The 19,277-nt window shown below is 44.8% G+C and overlaps 1 protein-coding gene across 1 annotated transcript in view; it reads left to right on the forward strand.

The window, feature by feature from the left end:
* LOC135215380 (josephin-1-like) overlaps window positions 1-19,277 on the forward strand; it is a 315,685-nt gene that overhangs the window by 87,799 nt on the left and 208,609 nt on the right. The window contains exon 3 of the mRNA XM_064249959.1: window positions 126-343. Coding sequence (XP_064106029.1) covers window positions 126-343 — 218 coding nt within the window. The remainder of the gene's footprint in view (window positions 1-125; window positions 344-19,277) is intronic.

Raw genomic sequence — 19,277 nt, forward strand, 5'->3', positions numbered from 1 at the left:
ATTTCAATGAAGTTGCAGTATACTAATTATATGATATGCATTTCTGAAAAATAAACTTTTTTTTAAAAGGTTGTAAAGGTTATTTTGCAGATTATGAAATAATTGCCTTGAAATTGCTTTTACAGATAAAGGAGTTATGTGCTCTTCACTCTCTAAACAACTTGTTTCAAGATGGAGGTGCTTTTGCCAAGAGTGAATTAGATGAAATATGTTACGCTTTATCCCCTGACAATTGGTTTAACCCTCACAAGTCCCTTCTTGGAACTGGCAACTATGATATAAATGTTATAATGGCAGCCCTAACAACCAAGGGCTGTGGAGTGGTTTGGTTTGATAAAAGAAAGTAAGTCTTAGGTGTAAATAGTATTATGAAAACTGTTATAGAAACATAAAATGCCTTGGTTTGGTTTGATAAAAGAAAGTAAGTGTTAGGTTTGTATTGTATCATAAGAACTATCATATAAACACAAATGCCTTGCCTGTCTATTTATTTTATAAATGGGTAAAATATATTTGGGTAAATATAAATGGTAAAAGAATATTTGGGTAAGTAATTTTGTATTGCTATTGAGGGTGGCAAGCTGACCATGTTTAAGTTGATGTACATAATTCAAAGTACACATGTGGAAGACTGAGATATGGAGGTAAAATTTTGTACTGTAGTGAAGTATTTAAAGCTATTTCACAAAGTCCAATAACTACTAGGGTGGGGAAAGTGAAAAGATGTCTGCGCTGGTGTGGAAGCAGGTTGAGAGCTCAGACCTAACTTTTCTGAGCTGGGGCACTATATGTTTAACTATAGCTGAGGATTGGGCATTTTTGCTTAAAAATACACGTATAATTCTAATTTTGATATGTTTCAGCTTCAACTTATTGTCAAAATGCATCAGTTTTATATATTGAAATAAGAGCTTGATTTCTATCAGTAGTCAACTGTTACGAGAGTTCAGATTGGAGTTGATGGAAAGTCAGAAGCTGTTGAAAGGCTTTTACAGATTGCAGTGTCTTATAGTGCTGCTGCTCTTTTTATCTGCATGTTCATTCTGAATGAGAGAGGTAATATGTTGTCTTAATTACTTCATAATACTTTATTTCCTCCCTTTTGTCTTGTTCCTTGTTCCTACAAGAATACAGATACATGCTGATAAACCTGTCATAAAGGCAAAAATATATATAAAAAAAATGCATTTCAACTGACCTATCCTAATGAACATCATAGCCTAGCCTAGCCTATCTTAACCATGCCTACAGTTAGGCAAAATCATTAATAGAAAGTGTATTTTGAAATACCAAATTATTGTTTATGTCATATAACTTATTTGAATGTAATGAAAGTGAAAAAAAGAATGGTTGTATGAGTACCGACCTTTAATATATACACATACAGTCTTTGAATGCCTTGAATCCAGCCATTGTTTTAGACTTTTGATGTATGTATGTATGCTCTGGTAAACTTCCAGAAAAAGCTCATTCCTTCATCATTTAATATTTGCTTAAGCAAATGTTTTCCATCCACGATAATCCGATGCAACTCTTTCTTCAACATGCTGCTTCACTACTGACCTTCACATCATGAAAATTATGATTAGTTTTAGTTTTGGAACCACCTATGACTTTTTATAAACTGCTGTGTATACATAGGATTATCTTCAGTAGGTTAAGCTGCATACTGTTTTGTATCTGGCCTTTCAGCTATAAAAGTAATATTGTAATATATTCCCTGAACACCTGAATTAACTCTGGTCACTGACCAGCCCGAACTATATCCCCACAAACTTACCCACACTTGGGTAAATTTTTAACTTCCAGCATTACCAATGCTGCAGGTAAATACTGTCTACTTAGTTACCTGTACTACCGTTGGCAACATCGGTGGCACGACCGGCTAACAGATCGCTTCCCATCCAATTGCTTCTTGTTTGCTCGACCATCAGGACGTGTCCTGGCTCAAGCGAACATTGTGTATGGTCTATTAGCCCAACCCTCACAGCCTTAATTGACTTACATCGTCTGTTGAATTGGATTGGAATTTGATTACACTCTTGATCGCTCTCCTGGTTTTGATTGGTAAAAACTTGACGAACACTGCCGTAAATATGGACCCACTTCAGAAAGAAGTTCCTACAATAATCCCCTCGAAGTCATCCTCATCGGCTACACCTTCGGAGCATTCAGGCAACAACGATATAGGAGCTCATCGGTCGTGTATCACCTGCAAAAAACGGATGAGTACACTCAAGCATGACAGACATTCTAATTGCGTTAGTTGCAGGGAAGTCCAGTGCAGTGTTAAACAAAGATGCGGGGAATGTAGGGAGTGGTCAGTAGAACAGATGGAGGTGCACTTAAAACATAGGAGAGCACTGGCATCTAAGAATAAACGCAGAGTAACACCTGAGCCTAAAAAGGTAGAGCAAGAGAATCTTGAGGCAGTGTTATTTAGGGAACTTGAGGATAGATTGTCACCGAGTATGACTAGCCTTTGTAGCAACCTTTTTGAAAAATCACATGAAGAAAAGGATGTTAGTAATAGGATGTCAGATTCTAACCATTCTATTTCAGCTCCCCTGCCTGTTCCAGAACCAGCCCTAACAGGTGCTGGGGGTAATGGAGACCTGCAAGCACAGAGTGTAGGATCTTTCGGCCCCCCTGGCGCAGATCAGGCAGTGTCAGCAGCAGAATTTCCCAATTATCCTAAAAGTGTAAGTGCTAAAGATGTATTAGAAATAGGAGAGACTCAGACAATTAGTGACTCTAACTTAGCTATTCAGGACGAAGAGTTGCAGGAGTAGTTGCCTTCAGGTTATGGTGAGGATTCCCTTTTGGGCAGGAGGAGGTCCCCTTTGGATTCTTCAGAAATTTTATTCCTGTCCACAAGTTTTTCTCAGGACAAGATCAGTCCACAAGTTTTTCTCGGGACAAGATCAGTAAGTCGTTGGACGATCCAGTTGTTGAAGCAGTGCCTGTTGCAGAATGCATTGAGGCTTTCCCTTCTTTGAAGGTTTCTTTTCTTTCAAGAAAAAGCACAGATCTTTTGTCTGGTGGTAGTTCGTTAGAGGATATGTCTTTTAATTTAGCAGAGTACAATGCAAATCTTTTGGGCCTTTCTCAAGGCTATAGTGTTAGTTAAGCAATGTTTCCATTTGGGGTTCCCCAATATTTGGGACCACGTGTTAAAGAATTTTCTGAAATTTACATGTGAAATGTATCAAGATCATCAAGGAGGTGTAGATTCAATTTATTTTTTGTCGCTTAAAAGAATGGCTTCATCTTCCATTTCAACCTTATTCCCTTCTTTCATTTCATCTTTTCCAAGTGTTCCTTTGCCACCAAAATCATCTTCTCATCCTTTTTCTCTGCTTCCTCAGTTGGGTCACGTTTCGATGTCTTTTGTGGTTTGTTCTCGGGCTTCCCCATCAGGTTTGTCTTCTGTGCAGGTTGTCCTCTCAGGCCAGGTGTCTTCATGTTCCTCTATGCTCTCTTGGCCTGAGGCGGAAGAAATTCCGGACGTAAGTCAGGCTCGCTCATCATCCACTATAGAGGCGTTTGTTTTGCTTGAGGTCCATTCAGATCCGCCAGTTGCGCAGTTTCCGTTTTCCATTGGTACTGAAGGTGTTAGACATGCAACAGGTGATTCAATTTCACTGAATCAGATTTTCCCCTTAAGCACACCTGTCAGTGTGAGTTCAGTGGGCGTGTCTTCCACCTGTTCAACTTCCGCAATGGAAGTTCCTTTAGTTTTACAGTGTGTGACTTCTTCACTCTTCTCTTCCTCGACTATGTCTTTTCCTAATCTTCTGTAAGGTGTGGCGGCTTTGTTCTCCAAAGGGTATGGTTTTAGTTCAGGTTTAGTGTCGGGTTTTTCGGGGACGGGTGCTTCTCTTCTACTGTTGATTTGTCCACGGTTGCAACTATGAATTCTAACAGGACATTAGGTCATTCAAGTGGTTTAGGGGTGGTGGCTTTGCCTCCTTTAGGTGTTTGTTTAGGGTATCTGGTTGTTTTGGATACAGGTGTTTTGTCGGCATCTGCGCGGTTAGTGGCAGCCTGCACTGCGGTTACAGCTTCTTCGGTTCGACCTCAGGTATGCATGTTTCGCATTCGGCGAATCCTGTTGTTGACAGGTTTCGTCGTCTGTCTCAGGAGACAGGTGTATAACAGCCATTAGCAGCTGGCTCGGGAGTATTACCAGATAGGATGAGTCATGTGTGTAAGGGTCAGGAATCAGCAGGTTCCCCTTCTTTAGGTTTAGGAGGTCTTGGTGTTCGTTCTGCCTTTTTTCCTGCTCCATTGCAGCCGGGGGATTCTGACAGGGAAACTTCTTTGGAAGATGATGTCCCTATTGCAGAAATGGGTTTTCCTCAGGCTACAGAAAGCGAATGTAAGAGGATGGTAGAGTTCATCCATTCTCTTTTTCCTCAGTCCAGAGTGATGGAGGATCCGGTACAGCCTAATCAGGCTATGTTTGGGGAAATGTATTCAACCAAGTCTACGGTTCCCCATACTTCTTGTGAATTGCCTTGATTCGGTCGGGTGGAGCAAGCATTGAGGGAGGCAGATTCCAAATTAGCTATGATAGTGGGTACATCTAGGCAGGATTCTTTGCTTCCTATTTGGAAGAACTTGTGTGGGGTAGCGGGTAACCCTTCATCCGGTGTCTGAGTACCTTTGAACGAGTCGAGGGAGGTTCTTGGCCAGGGTTCCTTCAGCGGCGAGGGAGGTAGGGGTTTCTTTACGGGAGACATCCATCCTAGAAGACACTTTTAAAAACCAGTCGGAAGCATTATCCCATTCATTGTGGATGTTGTTGGGGTTAATGGGGTTCTTTAAGAGGAACAGCTTCATCCCTTCTGATCCAGTGCTTTTTGACAACCTGATAATGTCTGTTTCCATGGGTCTGGTGTACCAAGCAAATGTTTCGGCTGCTTGTACAACCTTCATGGGAAAAAAGAGAAGGAGGGATTTGTTTTTGGGCTACCTCCCGCCCCACTTTCTGGATATTCTCAAGAGAGTTCTGTTGAGGGCGCATCTTGCACTCTATGCCAGTCTTTTTAAGGAAGGAGACATAGCCATGGTAAATTTTGAATCATCTACGTCTGCAGTCGAGTCCCAGCAGGTGACGTTTCGAGTTGCAGAGCAAGGAACAAGGTCTCCGAAAGGTTTCCGTATTTCCTTCCCGGCTAAATGTTCGGTCAGGTACTTCAAAATCTTTGTCATCAAAGAAGGGTTTTCGAAAGTAGGAGACGTTACTCTTGTTGATACCAGTGGGAGGATGCCTGGCCCACTTCGCGGATATCTGGCAGGAGTGGGACGCGGAGAGTTGGGTAGTGGAGGTTTTGAGGAAAGGGTACAAGATCAATTTTCTCTCTGCTGCTCCTGTATCCGATTCTTTGGTCCATCTTCCCAGTTATTCTCCATCTTCCATCAGGAATAGCCTTGGCTTTGGAGATTTGGTCATTGTTAAAAAAAGGAGCAATAGAGCCCGCTCCCCCTTCACCGGGTTTCTACAGCCAGATTTTTGTGACTACCAAGGCAGGAGGTTCATGGAGGCCCATTATAGACTTCTTGGGTCTCAACCATATGGTAGTTTATTCCAGATTCCATATGGAAACCTCCCAAGCAGTGCTGAGATCAGTTCGAAGAGACGACTGGATGATTTCGGTGGACCTCAAGGATGCCTATCTCCAGGTCATATTCATCAGGAATCTCTGAGGTTCCTTCATTTCTCAGGTCCATCTGAAACTCTTCAGTTCAAAGTCCTCTGCTTTGGTCTGACCACAGCACCTCAGGTATTTACGAGGGTGATGTCTCCAATTTCTGCTATAATGCATTGCCAAGGATTCAGAATAAGGAGTTATCTCAACGACTGGCTCCTTCGGCTTCCTCCAAGGAAGAAGCATTAAGAGCAAGAGATTTTCTGCTACATCTGTGCTGGACATTGGGAATTCAGATCAACTTGATGCAAGAACAAGTTCTTGTTGTCCTGAGTCAGCTGGAAAGTTTTACGTCGCAAAGAGCTCAACCAGTGAGCGAGTGGAAGAGCTTATTGGGGAGAATGTCATCCCTCTCCTTTCTAGTTGCTGGGTCTCGTCTTTGGATGCGCTCTCTGCAGGCATGTCTCAGGAATCACTGGGACTGTTGGGAAGAGAGTGTAGTGGTAGTCTGGGACGATCCCAGCAAGAGGATCTTTGGTGGTGTTCAGACAAACATCATGTGATCACCGGCGTAAGTCTAGTCCTCCCCATTCTGGATGTTCATCTGTATACAGATGCCTCAGATCAGGGTTGGGGAGCAACCCTAGAGGAAGTTCAGGCCATGGGCCTTTGTAGGGATCCGGATCGGGAGGAATAAATCAATTTCCGCGAGTTAAGAGTGATAGAGGAGGCACTAGAGTGGTTTGCCCAGACAGTCGAAGGACGAACAGTAGCCCTCTTTTCAGACAATGTTATGGCATTAGCATACCTCAGAAAGGAAGGGGAACAAAATCGTCAACCTTAAATCTCGTAGCACAGAGGATTCTTTGCTGGTGTGAGAACTCCAGAGTTTCTTTCCTTCCACAGTTCATCGCGAGGAGGCTCAATGTAATTGCAGATGCACTGAGCCAATCTCAAGAATTTCGTTTGCCACAAAGTTAAATTTCTGTCTACCGGTTTACTTCTCTCTGGTAGCGGATCCCTTGTCCTGCAGTACAGACTCTATGCTCCATTCATGGGACAACAGTCAGGCATATGCCTCTCCTACTTTCGGGTTGGTTCATCAAGTCCTAATAAAGCTTAGGAACAGCATGAATATGCAAATGACTCTCATAGCTCCTTGTTGGCCCCAGAGACCATGGTTCCCAGATCTGCTAGAGATGTTGGAGGAGCCCCCTGTGATCGTACCAGAAAGGAGGGATCTTCTCAAACAACGACATTTTCATTATTATCATCGGAATCTCCTCGTGCTGAAGCCAGCTGCTTGGAGACTACCCAGCAAGCAGTCTGTAGTATGGGACACTCTTAAGCAGTGGCTCGACAGCTATCTTTTCATTTAAGGAAATCAACTATAAAATTATATCAGGCGAGATGGGCCATGTATCGTAACTGGTGCAGGAAGGAAGGATACAGTATCTTTCGTCCTACCATTGCGAAAGTGGCAGATTTCTTCCTATTCCTCAGGAAACCTAAAAAGTTGTTGTACTCGACTATTGCTGGGTATAAATCCATGCTGAGCAGTACGTTCAGATTCCACCTTCCCGAGTTGTCCAATAACCAAATTTTGCATGATCTAAGATCTTTCAGGATCGAGCGTCTGGTAATCTTGCTTCAGGCCCCTTCATGGGATTTAGTGGCAGTCAAGTCTTTTAGTTCTCATAGTTTCAAACCTTTGGAGGAATTGTCATTGAGAGATCTAACCAAGAAAGTCTTGTTCCTAGTTTTGCTGGCCACAGCAAAAAGAAGGGAGAAATTCAGGTGGAGTCCAGAGTAGTATCATTCTCAGGTGAGGATATTTACCTTTCAAACTTGCCTGAGTTTGTTGCTAAGTCTGAATTGGAAAAGAATCCCCTACCGAGAGCTTTTAAGCTACCGAGAGCTTTTAAGGTTTCCTCATTGGAGGACTTTGTGGGAGGGGACGACTTGGAAATTCAACTGTGTCCAGTTAGAGCTCTTAAGGCCTATTTGTCCTGGACAGCTAAGCTCTTGCCGCATCCTCAGACTTTATTCATCTCCCCGAAAAACCCTTAAGGCCGATTTCTAAGAATGCTATTAGCTTCTTTCTAAGAGAGGTTATTTTTTCAGACTACCTCTAAGCCTTCTTCTGGTTCATTCAGTAATGAATCATGCCCAAAGGCACATAGTATTAGAGGCATAGCGACCTCCTCGGCATTTTTAAGGAATTTTTCAGTATCTGCATTCTAGAAGCAGCAACATGGAAGTCTGTATCAGTTTTCACATCGTTCTTTTTGAAAGTCATTCAATTTTCTTTGGTGGAGGGTTACTCGCTGGGCCCGTTTGTAGCAGCAAATGCAGTGGTTCAGTAATTCTTCTCACATTGGAAGTAAAGGTTTGGTTTTTATAAGGTGAAGGGGGTTGGGGGAAGTATTTTCAGTATAGATCATTATAGGTTTGTTCTGTTTACTAAGTTCCCCATTAGTTGTGTGTCACTGCACTTACAGTAGGCAGATCGCATTTCTGGACAACTTCGTTGAGCCTTTGAGTGCACTCTTCATCTGCAGTATTCAGTGGAGAATCCGAAGGAATTGCTCAGGCAACTCCTCCTCCATACATGAGAAGCTAGATAGCCACATGGGAGGCTTCAATTCACCTCCGTACATTCGAGGTACGTATTAAATACCACATGGGAGGTTAGCTGGACAGAGATGAGACATGACTAATGAGACTGACATTGAGGTACTCTCTCAGCTTGCAATCTCATCTAAATAAGTGAGGAAAGAGGTGAGTTACATGATACATCGTGGGTGAAACTGAGTTACCTGCATATGTCTAGTGAGGGGATCGGGCTAGATTAGAATGAGCCCACCTCCTTTTAAATGTTGTTAATCAGGCTAATTCAGTTGTTCAAGGAATGTATTGCAATATGGAGTTTTCATAATAAAGCTAATATTGTAATACTTACCTGAACACCTGAATAACTCCCACCTACCTCCCCTCGTTAATGATTAGTGATTGTTGCAATTGGATAGGGACCGGTCTGTCGGCCACTCCTGCCACCAATGTTGCCAACTGTAGTACAGGTAACTCAGTAGATAGTGTTTACCTGCAGCGTTGGTAACGCTGGGTAAGTTTGTGGGGCTATAGTTCGGGGTGGTCAGTGACGGGGGCTAATTCAGGTGTTCAGGTAAGTATTACAATATTAGTTTTATTATGAAAACTTCATTTTTTCTTTGTCACTGATTGCCCCAGCTCTTTCGTCCATGATGGCAGTGGATTTTGTGATGCTGAATATTTCTTAGCATTACATCTTATCCTGTAAGATTGTTGCAAGCATTGATTGGGAAAGTTTAGGTTCTGCTTGATATCCAGTACAGGCATGCTACCTTCATACTTGGGTGATTATATCCAGCTCCTCTTCTCACCAGTATTAGAAGACAGAGATGGTCAGTGTAAAGTCATGATGGATGCTTTGAATCATAGCAGAGATACTGGAAGATATCCAAAACAAATAGAGCTACACAGAATATTACAATGTTGATTGTATACTCGAGTAATAGTCTAGTAGACTGGAAGGTGAGAGGTGCTGCTGCTGCCTGGATGTCCAGCATTCATGAATATTATACCACGTATTGTTTGCTTACAAAAAACTTTAACTCTTAAGAGGCAGGGTAAAAAATCAATATGCACTCCAAGCTGGGTAAACTTTGAGGTTGGCCAATTTAAGAAAAAAACATATCAGTGGAAAGATGAAGCTATGCAAATGCACAAGCTGTAAAAATATTCTAAAAAATTTTCCCTACCTTGTACGAGAAGTTGACCATGATTATTTACAACCCCATGTAGGGCCTCTTTTACAATACAATCGTAAATTTTACCAAGTTATACATGTTTTTCAAATAAATAAATTTATTTAATTTTGTAAAATTATAATTACAGCTCATACAGTATCAAAACAGATAAGAACTAAAATAGTAACAAATTTTAAGTGCATTTGTCGTAAAATATTTACTTAAATTTACTGAGATTGAAGGTGCAGTAACTTTTTTTATTATACGTCTTTTCTAATATTTCTTTGCATTTTTCTTTGTGAAATTACATTTGTTCATGACACTTACCTGCCAGATATATATATAGCTGTATTCTCTGACGTTCGACAGAATTTCAAAACTCCCGGCACACGCAGTGGTCGGCCAGGTGGTTAGTACCCACTCCCGCCGCTGGGAGGCGGGCGTTAGGAACCATTCCCATTTTCTATTCAGATTTTTCTCTGTCGCAGTAGTGTAAACACTTGTTTCCATTACCTCCGCTCAGGATTTTCGAAACTTCTTTAGTCACTTAAGTATTCTGATTGTCTTTTGGTTGTTGAAATTGGCTTTGTGACTTGGCATACGCTATTGTGGTTTGAATTTGAATTTGGATTGGATTGTTCTTGATTCGTGATATCTGGATCTAGTTCTACTAGTTTCAGGGTGTGCGGTGTGAAAGAGTGTAAGGTTAGGCTACCGAAAGCCTCGGTAGACCCTCACACGGTGTGCACGAATTGTAGAGGGCATGTTTGTTTATTGGATGATAGGTGTAAAGAATGTGAGGTTCTGACTAATGTTGAATGGAAGGCGTATGAGTCTTATGTACGTAAGCTTGAACGTAACAGAATCAGGTCTTCCTCCAGGAGTGCTTCTGTCAAGAGTCGCAGTGATAAAACACCGCAGTCTAATATAAATGTAGAGCCTATTACGCCTAACCCTGTTATTTTGCCTTCGGACAATGAAGTGATTGCTGAAGGTAACGCTCTTACTACAATTATGGAGTCGATTCGGAACCTTTAATCAAAAGTGCTCGCGCTCCAAACTAATGTGCAAAAGTGCAGTGATAGTGATAGTGTTGTGGAGGGGGCGTCAAACCAGTCCTATAGCGCCTCCAGGCTGAGACCTCTGTCGGACTCCCAGGACATAGGGAATGGACATGTCGTAAGCCGAAGGAGGGTTACGGGAATTAAACACCGGTCTGGCGTCCCTTCGGCAGTACCTGAAGACTGCCAAAGATCGTGCGCGAGCTCGAATATTAAAAGAATGTTTCTCTTCCTCCGAGACATCTTCTCCTCAACGAGGATGGGTCTCTCGGAGGACCTCTCAAGACGAGAGCGGTAAGGACGTAAGTTGTCGCACAGGCGGCCATCGTCATTCCTGCCCTCTTAAGAGAGGATTTAGAGAAGAGGACGTTTTATCAGAAGATTGGGAACGTCCTCATATGCGGCTTCCTCTTAGTTCTTCTCCGGAAGACTTTGAAGACGCTATCCCTCAGAAGAGGGTTAGGACTTCTGGTGAAATTAGTCCTGAGAGAAAGAAGAGGGCGTCCCCTCGCCCATCGTCTTCTTACTGGATAAGTCCTTCGTATGAATCTTCCTCGTCTAAGGAGACCCTACTGGCGATGCATCGACAATTGTCTACGTTTTTCACTGAAAGAGAGTCAAGATCACATCATCGTAAGAAGGATCTATGGTTGCCTGTCAAGAAATCCAGACATTCTCCTTCTTCCTCTCCTCGTTCTTCTCCCTCTCTTGTTTCGTCACCTTCTAGATCTCGACGACTCATGCAGGAGCGCGCTAGTACTCCTGTTGATAGAGCCTCTGGAAGTATCAGCGAAAACGTCAAAGACGCTAGTTGTCGCACAGGCGGCCGTCGTCTTTGTCAGGAGTTGGAGAACTCTCAGAGGACTTGCTTCGGCGATGTTCGAACGGAGGAAGATAATGTTGATAATCGGGAACGCAGAGAGAATCTCCAGCGCCATAGAACTATTAGAGAAACTTCTGTCAAGGTTTCTACTCGTAAGTGTCGAGACACTCGGCAAGAATCCTGTAAAGACCCTTCTCAGCACGCTCGTCCTGCGGTCTTTCAAGAAACCGCTCAGGACGTAAGATTTAGGTATCGAGAAGCTTCTAAGGACAACGTTGATGGCGCACGGCAGTCTACTTATAATGTCGCTCCTCGATGGGTGCGCAAAGGCTTAGTTGGAGAAACTCGAAGTCTTTCTCATCACAAAACTGTTCAGGACGCTCGTGAGGACGCTTTACTGGATACTCGATATCACAAACATCAGCAAGAAACTCATGATGCAGGTTCTAAGGACGCTAATCATCCTAGACGTCATGACGCTATACGACATGATGCTAAGAAGACTTTGCTAGGCGCTCGGCGTCCTTCACGTCAGGACGCTCGCCAGGAGGAAGATAAAGACGCTCATGAGTATGCGTTTGAGGACGCTAGGCGTCCTAAAAGTCAGGACGCTCGCAGAAATACGAGGCAGGACGCTCCTCAGACGGGTGAGCGATCGACTCTTCAAGAATTTAGACGAGCCTCGTTTGGACTCTCGTCAAGAGAGAGTTCTCCAGGACGCACCTCATGACGTTCCTTTACAGGAACTTGATAGAAATTCGACGCTGATAGGAGAACATACTCTAATTTCCTCTTCGAAAATTCCTCAGGGAAATAAGAGTTTAGTCTCTTCGCGCTCGAAACAGGACACCTCTGCTGTTCCTTTGGAAGACGAAGATTCAACTGACCCTGGTCCTGAGGATGAGGAAGAGTCTTCAGCCTCATCTTCTTCAGATTATAAAACCCTGACTCGCCTTTTGAAAGACTTATTTCCTGATAAGTTTCAAGCTCCGGTTCCTCTCTCTCCGCCTTCTCAACTATCTTCATCGAAGGCAAGGAAGACGCCAGGATTTGTGAAGATGGCCATGTCACTCTCCACAAAAAGGGTGTTCAAAAGGATCCACGATTGGATAGAATCCAAGAAGGCGAAGGGCAAGACTTCTTTTGCTCTTCCCCCCGCAAAACTTAGTGGTAGAGGAGGAATATGGTATGAAACGGAAGAGGAAGCAGGTTTGAGGATCCCTGCATCCGCTCAAGGTGATTTCTCTAATTTGGTGGATGCTCCGAGAAGATCTTACCTTCCTTCAGCAAAAGTATCCTGGACGATGACGGAAACAGACTATCATCTTAAGGGTATTTATAGAACATTGGAAGTTTTTAACTTCCTTGACTGGTGTCTAGGAGTCTTAGATATGCAGTCTAGAAGTCCAGACTCGATTTCTTTAGAGGAATTGTCTAGTATTTTGTCTTGTATGGACAAAGCAGTAAGGGATGGCTCCGACGAATTGGCATCACATTTTGCGTCAGGAGTCCTTAAGAAACGTTCGCTTTACTGCAGTTTTACATCAAAATCAGTATCGCCCGCACAGAAAGCAGAACTGTTGTTCGCCCCCTTTTCGGCTCATCTGTTTCCTCAATCAATGATAAAAGATCTATCAGTGAATCTTCAAGAGAAAGCAATGCAGGACCTATTATCTCAATCCTCAAAACGTCCTGCTGCCCATCCCTCTTCCCGGACTACGCAAGTTTCCAGGAAGAATTTTAAGCCCTTTCGTGGCAGAGCTCCCTCGAGAGCCTCCACTCGGGGGAGAACCTTCCCTAGAGGCAGAGCCCCATCAAAGTCTAGGAGAAAGAAATGACTTATCTACCCTTCAGACACCGGTCGGAGCGAGACTTGCTCTCTTCTCAGAAGCTTGGAGGAAAGAGGAGCGAACAGTTGGTCACTCGAAGTTATCGAGAACTGTTACAAGATCCCGTTTCTCTCAAGACCTCCATTAAGCACGGAACCGATAGATCTGTCGCCATCTTACCAGACTTCGAAACAACAGGTCCTGCTAGATCTTTTGGATCAAATGTTAGAGAAGAGAGCGGTAGAGCGGGTTCTATCATTGAATTCCCCGGGCTTTTACAACAGGTTATTCCTGGTTCCGAAGCAGTCTGGGGGATGGAGACCTGTCCTGGACGTGAGCAGACTGAATCTTTTCGTAAGGAAAGAAAAATTCAAGATGGAAACTTCACAGTCTGTTTTAGCAACACTAAGACCAGGGGACTGGATGGTGTCCTTGGATCTCCAGATGCATACTTCCATGTCCCGATCCATCCTCGGTCCAGGAAGTACCTCAGATTCGTCTTAAAAGGGCAGGTCTTCCATTTCAGAGCCCTCTGCTTCGGACTAAGTACAGCTCCGATGGTATTCATGTTTTTGATGCAAAACGTAGCAAAATGGCTTCATCTTTCAAAGATAAGAGTCTCACTCTATCTAGACGATTGGCTCATCCGGTCGTCTTGCAAGACAAAGTGTCTGGAGGACCTTCACAAAACGTTACAGCTGACAAAAGCCCTAGGCCTTCTCGTCAATTTCGAGAAATCACATCTGATCCCAACACAGTCCATCGTGTATCTGGGGATTCAGATGGATTCAGTGGCTTTTCAAGCTTTTCCATCCACGGAACGTCAGCTGAAATGCTTAGAAAAAGTATCAGTCTTCTTAGAGAAGGAAATATGCTCAGCGAGGGAATGGATGAGTCTGCTGGGGACCATTTCCTCGCTGGAGAAATTTGTTTCTCTGGGAAGGCTACACCTCAGGCCGCCTCAGTTCTTCATAGCAGACAACTGGAAGAACAAAAAAGACTTGAACGAAATTTTAAGAATCTCTCAGTCAGTCAAAGACCATTTGAAGTGGTGGTTCAATCCCGTCAAGCTATCGGAAGGACTGTCTCTCAAGCTTCTGAGCCCAGACCTAGTGTTGTTCTCAGACGCGTCTATGACAGGCTGGGGAGCAACACTGGGGGAGGAAGAAGTGTCAGGCCTCTGGAGAGGGGAACAGAGGTCCTGGCACATAAACCTCAAGGAATTAGAAGCAATTTGTTTGGCTCTGCAATTATTCGAGGAAAGAATTATAGGACGGATTGTCCAGATCAACTCGGACAACACCACAGCTCTCGCATATATCAAGAAACAGGGAGGGACACGCATTCTCGACCCCTGTTCGAGATAGCGAGGAATATCTTGCTCTGGGCGAAGATGAGGGATATAACGTTGCTAACAAGATTCGTGTCAGGAGTGCAGAACGTTCGGGCAGACCTTCTCAGCCGTCAACATCAGCTGCTTCCGACCGAGTGGACTCTCCATTCAGAAGTTTGCCGGAAGTTGTGGAGACTTTGGGGGAGGCCGTTAGTAGACCTCTTCGCGACATCGAAGACAAAGAGGCTCCCAATTTACTGCTCCCCGGTTCTCGACCCAGGAGCGATAGCGATAGATACCATGCTTTGGAATTGGAAGGGAATGGATGTCTACGCCTTTCCTCCATTCAAACTCCTGGGAGAGGTGATAAGGAAGTTTGCGGCTTCAGAAGGAGCAAGAATGACTCTGATTGCACCATTTTGGCATGCAAGCGACTGGTTCGCAGAGGTCATGTCATTTCTGGTAAACTTTCCAAGGACTCTACCAGAAAGAAACGATCTACTCAAACAGCCCCACTTCGAGAGGTATCACAAAAACCTCTCCGCTCTGAGTCTGACTGCATTCAGACTATCGAAAAGTTGGCCAGAGCGAGAGGTTTTTCAAGAGCAGTGGCAAGAGCTATTGCCAACGCTAGAAGAACATCCTCTCAAGCTGTTTACCAATCGAAGTGGGCTGTTTTTATACATTCAACTTCCCTGCCAGATATATACTTAGCTATAGACTCCGTCGTCTCCGACAGAATTTCAAATTTCGCGGCACACGCTACCGGTAGGTCAGGTGATCTACCGCCCTGCCCTGGGTGGCAGGACTAGGAACCATTCCCGTTTTCTAATCAGAATTCTTCTGTCGCCCGGACCATCAACATTGTTGTTGGTTCCTCTCGATTGGTTTTTCTTTTTTCACCGGCAATTGATCTTCTTGACCGACTTTTGGTGACGTATCTGGATTGTTGGATTGGCATAACGCTTTTGTGGACTGTTTTGTGGACTTGATTTTTGAATTTTCTTTATAATGTCTGACTCTGGAATGGTTGTGAGACGTTGTGTGAATGTAGGCTGTAAGGTGAGGTTGCCGAAAGCTTCGGTAGACCCTCACACGGTATGCAAGGGTTGCAGGGAGTATGAATGTTCTTTTACTAATACTTGTAAGGAATGTGAGAACTTGAGTGAGAACGAATGGAAGAATCTAACTAATTATTTAAAAAAGTTAGAGAGAGAAATCAGGAGGCAGGAGTCAGGAGGCAGGAGTCAGGAGGCAAGAGTCAAGAGCCAGGAGGCAGGAGTCGGGGACTCGTTCCTGGAGGTTATGACTCTTCTCCAAATAGGAGCTCCTCTCCTTCAGAGCATAGGAGGTCTTGGAAGGAACTCTCCCTCCAACGTGAACTTTCTCCTTCGTCTGATCGAGGGTTAGACGAGTTGTCTGATGACGAACCTCCTGCTAATGAGGGACTATCTAGTTATAAAGTCTTAGCTCATTATGACTTCAAGAATTTGGAGATTCTCTTAGTCCGGCGGCTCCTCCTTCTCCTCGTTCTCTCTTTTCGAGCTCGGCTACGGCAAAATCTTCGGCCTTTTTGAAAATGAAGCCTGCGATATCTATGAAGAAGGCACTCCATTCTTTAGATTCTTGGATGGACAAGAAGAAGGAGTTAGGAAAGACGGTATTCTGCATGCCTCCTTCCAAATTACATGGAAAGAGAGGTATTTGGTATGGGACAGGAGAGACTATGGGTCTTTCTCTACCTGCCTCTGCAGATGCCGACTTTTCCAATTTAGTGGAGGCCTCTAGACGTCACTCCTTAGGATCAGTCAGAGCGACGTGGAGCACTTCAGAGTTGAACCACTTTCTAAAGGGACTTTTTGTCACTTTAGAGGTGTTCAACTTTCTGGATTGGTCACTCGGAGTTCTGGCCAACAAATCTAAGGATCCGGAGTTTCTTAAAAACCCGAGTAGGTTCTCCATAGCGTCCTGTCCTGCATGGACAAGGCAGTACAGGACGGTTCGGGTGAAGTGGCTTCACTTTTTGGTGCTGGTCTCCTGAAAAAGAGATCAGTTTATGGATCCCTATTATCGAAAGGGGTTTCTCCGAGCCAGAGGACTCTTTATTGTTCGCCCCTCTATCGGATCATCTGTTTCCTTCTCAGTTGGTGAAGGATATATCTCGCTCGCTAACTGAGCAAGGCGGACACAGAAGGACCTACTAACGCAAACGTCCAAGAAAGGACGCCCTGTAGTGTCGGCGATTAAGAAGGACTCTCGTCCTCCTCAGCAGCCCTTTCGTGAGGTACAGCGGCTCGTCCCCCTGCCAGAAAGAACGGAGCAACCATGTGGCGCCAGACTCCTGAACTTTGCAGGAGTATGGGCAAAAAGGGGAGCCGACCCTTGGTCAGTGTCGGTCCTAAAGAAGGGATATGTAATCCCCTTCGACAACAGCCCTCCCCTAACATCTACGCCTCGGGAACTGTCAGCGAGGGTACAGAGACCCGGTAATGAGAAAGACTCTCCTTCAAATGGTGGAACAAATGTGGGAAAAAGAGGCCATCGAACTTGTGCAGGATCCACACTCCCGGGATTTTACAATCGCCTTTTTCTAGTACCAAAGGCATCGGGGGGGTGGAGACCAGTTCTGGACGTAAGCGCTCTGAATCGCTTTGTTCAGAAAAAGAAGTTTCGCATGGAAACGTCCGCCTCAGTAATGTCGGCTCTTCGTCCAGGAGATTGGATGGTCTCTCTGGACTTGCAAGACGCATATTTCCACGTTCCCATTCACCATTTGTCAAAGAAATATCTTCGTTTTGTAATAGGAGACAAGATCTTTCAGTTCAGGGCTCTGTGCTTCAGTCTGTCTACAGCTCCACAAGTATTCACCAACCTGATGGCGAATGTGGCAAGATGGCTTCACCTAGAGGGAATAAACATCTCCCTCTACTTGGACGACTGGCTGATCAGGGCCAAGTCGGAGATTCAGTGCTTAGAGGACTTATCAGTAACAAGGAACATGATAGATTTGCTGGGATTGCTCGTCAACCTCGAGAAGTCACAGCTGATCCCCAGCCAGAACTTGGTCTATCTGGGGATTCAGATGGATTCTCGGGGTTTTCGAGTATATCCTTCGCGAGAAAGAATCACTCGAGGTTTGTCGAGAATCTCGAGCTTCTTAGAGAGAAAGAACAGCTCAGCGAGGGATTACCTGAGCCTTTTAGGGACCCTGTCCTCACTAGAAAAGTTCTTCTCTCTGGGGAGACTTCACCTTCGCCCTCTTCAGTTTTTCCTCAAAGAGGTGTGGAGTTGGAAGACGGGACAACTCTCGGACATCTTCCAACTTCCACAAGAGGTAAAAGATCATTTGAAGTGGTGGTCCCTCCTCTTCAAAAGAACGAGGGCGTATCGCTTGCCCTGCAGAACCCAGACCAAGTGTTATTTACCGACGCTTCGGAGTCGGGGATGGGGAGCGACGCTAGGAGCAAGGGAGGTGTCAGGCACCTGGACAAAGGAACAGGTGTCCTGGCACATCAATTGCAAGGAACTAGTGGCCATACACCTAGCCTTAAAGTTCTTCGAAGAGATAGTCAGAGACGGGGTGATACAGATAAACTCGGACAACACCACGGCTCTGGCTTACATACGCAAGCAAGGAGGCACGCACTTTTTCTCCCTATATCAGTTAACAAGACACCTGTTAACCTGGACGGAAGAAAGAGGCATAACTCTCCTCACAAGGTTTGTTCAAGGGCTCAAGAATGTGAGAGCGGACAGACTGAGCAGGAGGAATCAGGTCCTTCCCACAGAATGGACTCTACACGAAGAAGTGTGTCGAAGTCTTTGGTCCCTGTGGGGGAGACTCACATAGACCTGTTTGCGACGTTCCTCTCCAAAAGAATAGAGATCTTTTGCTCTCTAGTGGAAGATCCGAGAGCCTTCGCAATAGACGCGTTTTCTCCTGGATTGGTCGGGTGTGGACGCATACGCCTTTCCCCCGTTCAAGATCCTGGGGGAAGTGCTCAGGAAGTTCGTAGCTTCGAAGAGCACGAAGTTGACGCTAATAGCCCCATTTTGGCCAGCCCAGGAATGGTCACGGAGGTACTGGAGTGGATAGTGGACTTCCCCAGATCGCTTCCAACAGACCAGATCTACTCAGACAACCCCACTTCGAGAGGTTTCATCACAACCTCCCAGGTCTCGCTCTGACTGCCTTTCGACTATCGAAAGACTTGTCAGAGCGAGGGCTTTTCTCGCAAGGCTGCGGGCTCTATCGCTAGAGCCCGCAGAGCTTCGACGAGAAGAGTATACCAATCAAAGTGGGAAGTCTTTAGGAGGTGGTGTAAGGGTCAGAAGCTGTCTTCCTCCAGTACCTCTATAGTGAATATTGCCGATTTCCTCCTCTTTCTGAGAGAGGAATCACACCTATCTGTCTCAACAATAAAGGGATACAGAAGCATGCTGTCTTCAGTATTTAGGAATCGAGGCCTAGACATTGCAAGCAACAAAGATCTACACGATCTAATTAGATCTTTTGAGACTTCAAAGGCAGCTACTCCTAGAACACCTAGTTGGAATCTAGACGTGGTCCTGAAATTCCTTTCATCGGATAAATTCGAGCCTTTACATCTGGCTTCCTTCCGCGACGTCACTAGGAAATGCTTGTTCCTGGTGGCTCTCGCTACAGCCAAGAGGACGAGCGAATTGCACGCTCTGGATTCCACGGTGGGGTTCAAATGAGATGCTGCCATCTGTTCTTTCCAGACAATGTTTCTGGCAAAGAACGAAAACCCGTCAAAACCGTGGCCCA

This window comes from Macrobrachium nipponense, chromosome 5, assembly GCF_015104395.2.
Source record: "Macrobrachium nipponense isolate FS-2020 chromosome 5, ASM1510439v2, whole genome shotgun sequence".
NCBI lineage: Eukaryota > Metazoa > Arthropoda > Malacostraca > Decapoda > Palaemonidae > Macrobrachium > Macrobrachium nipponense.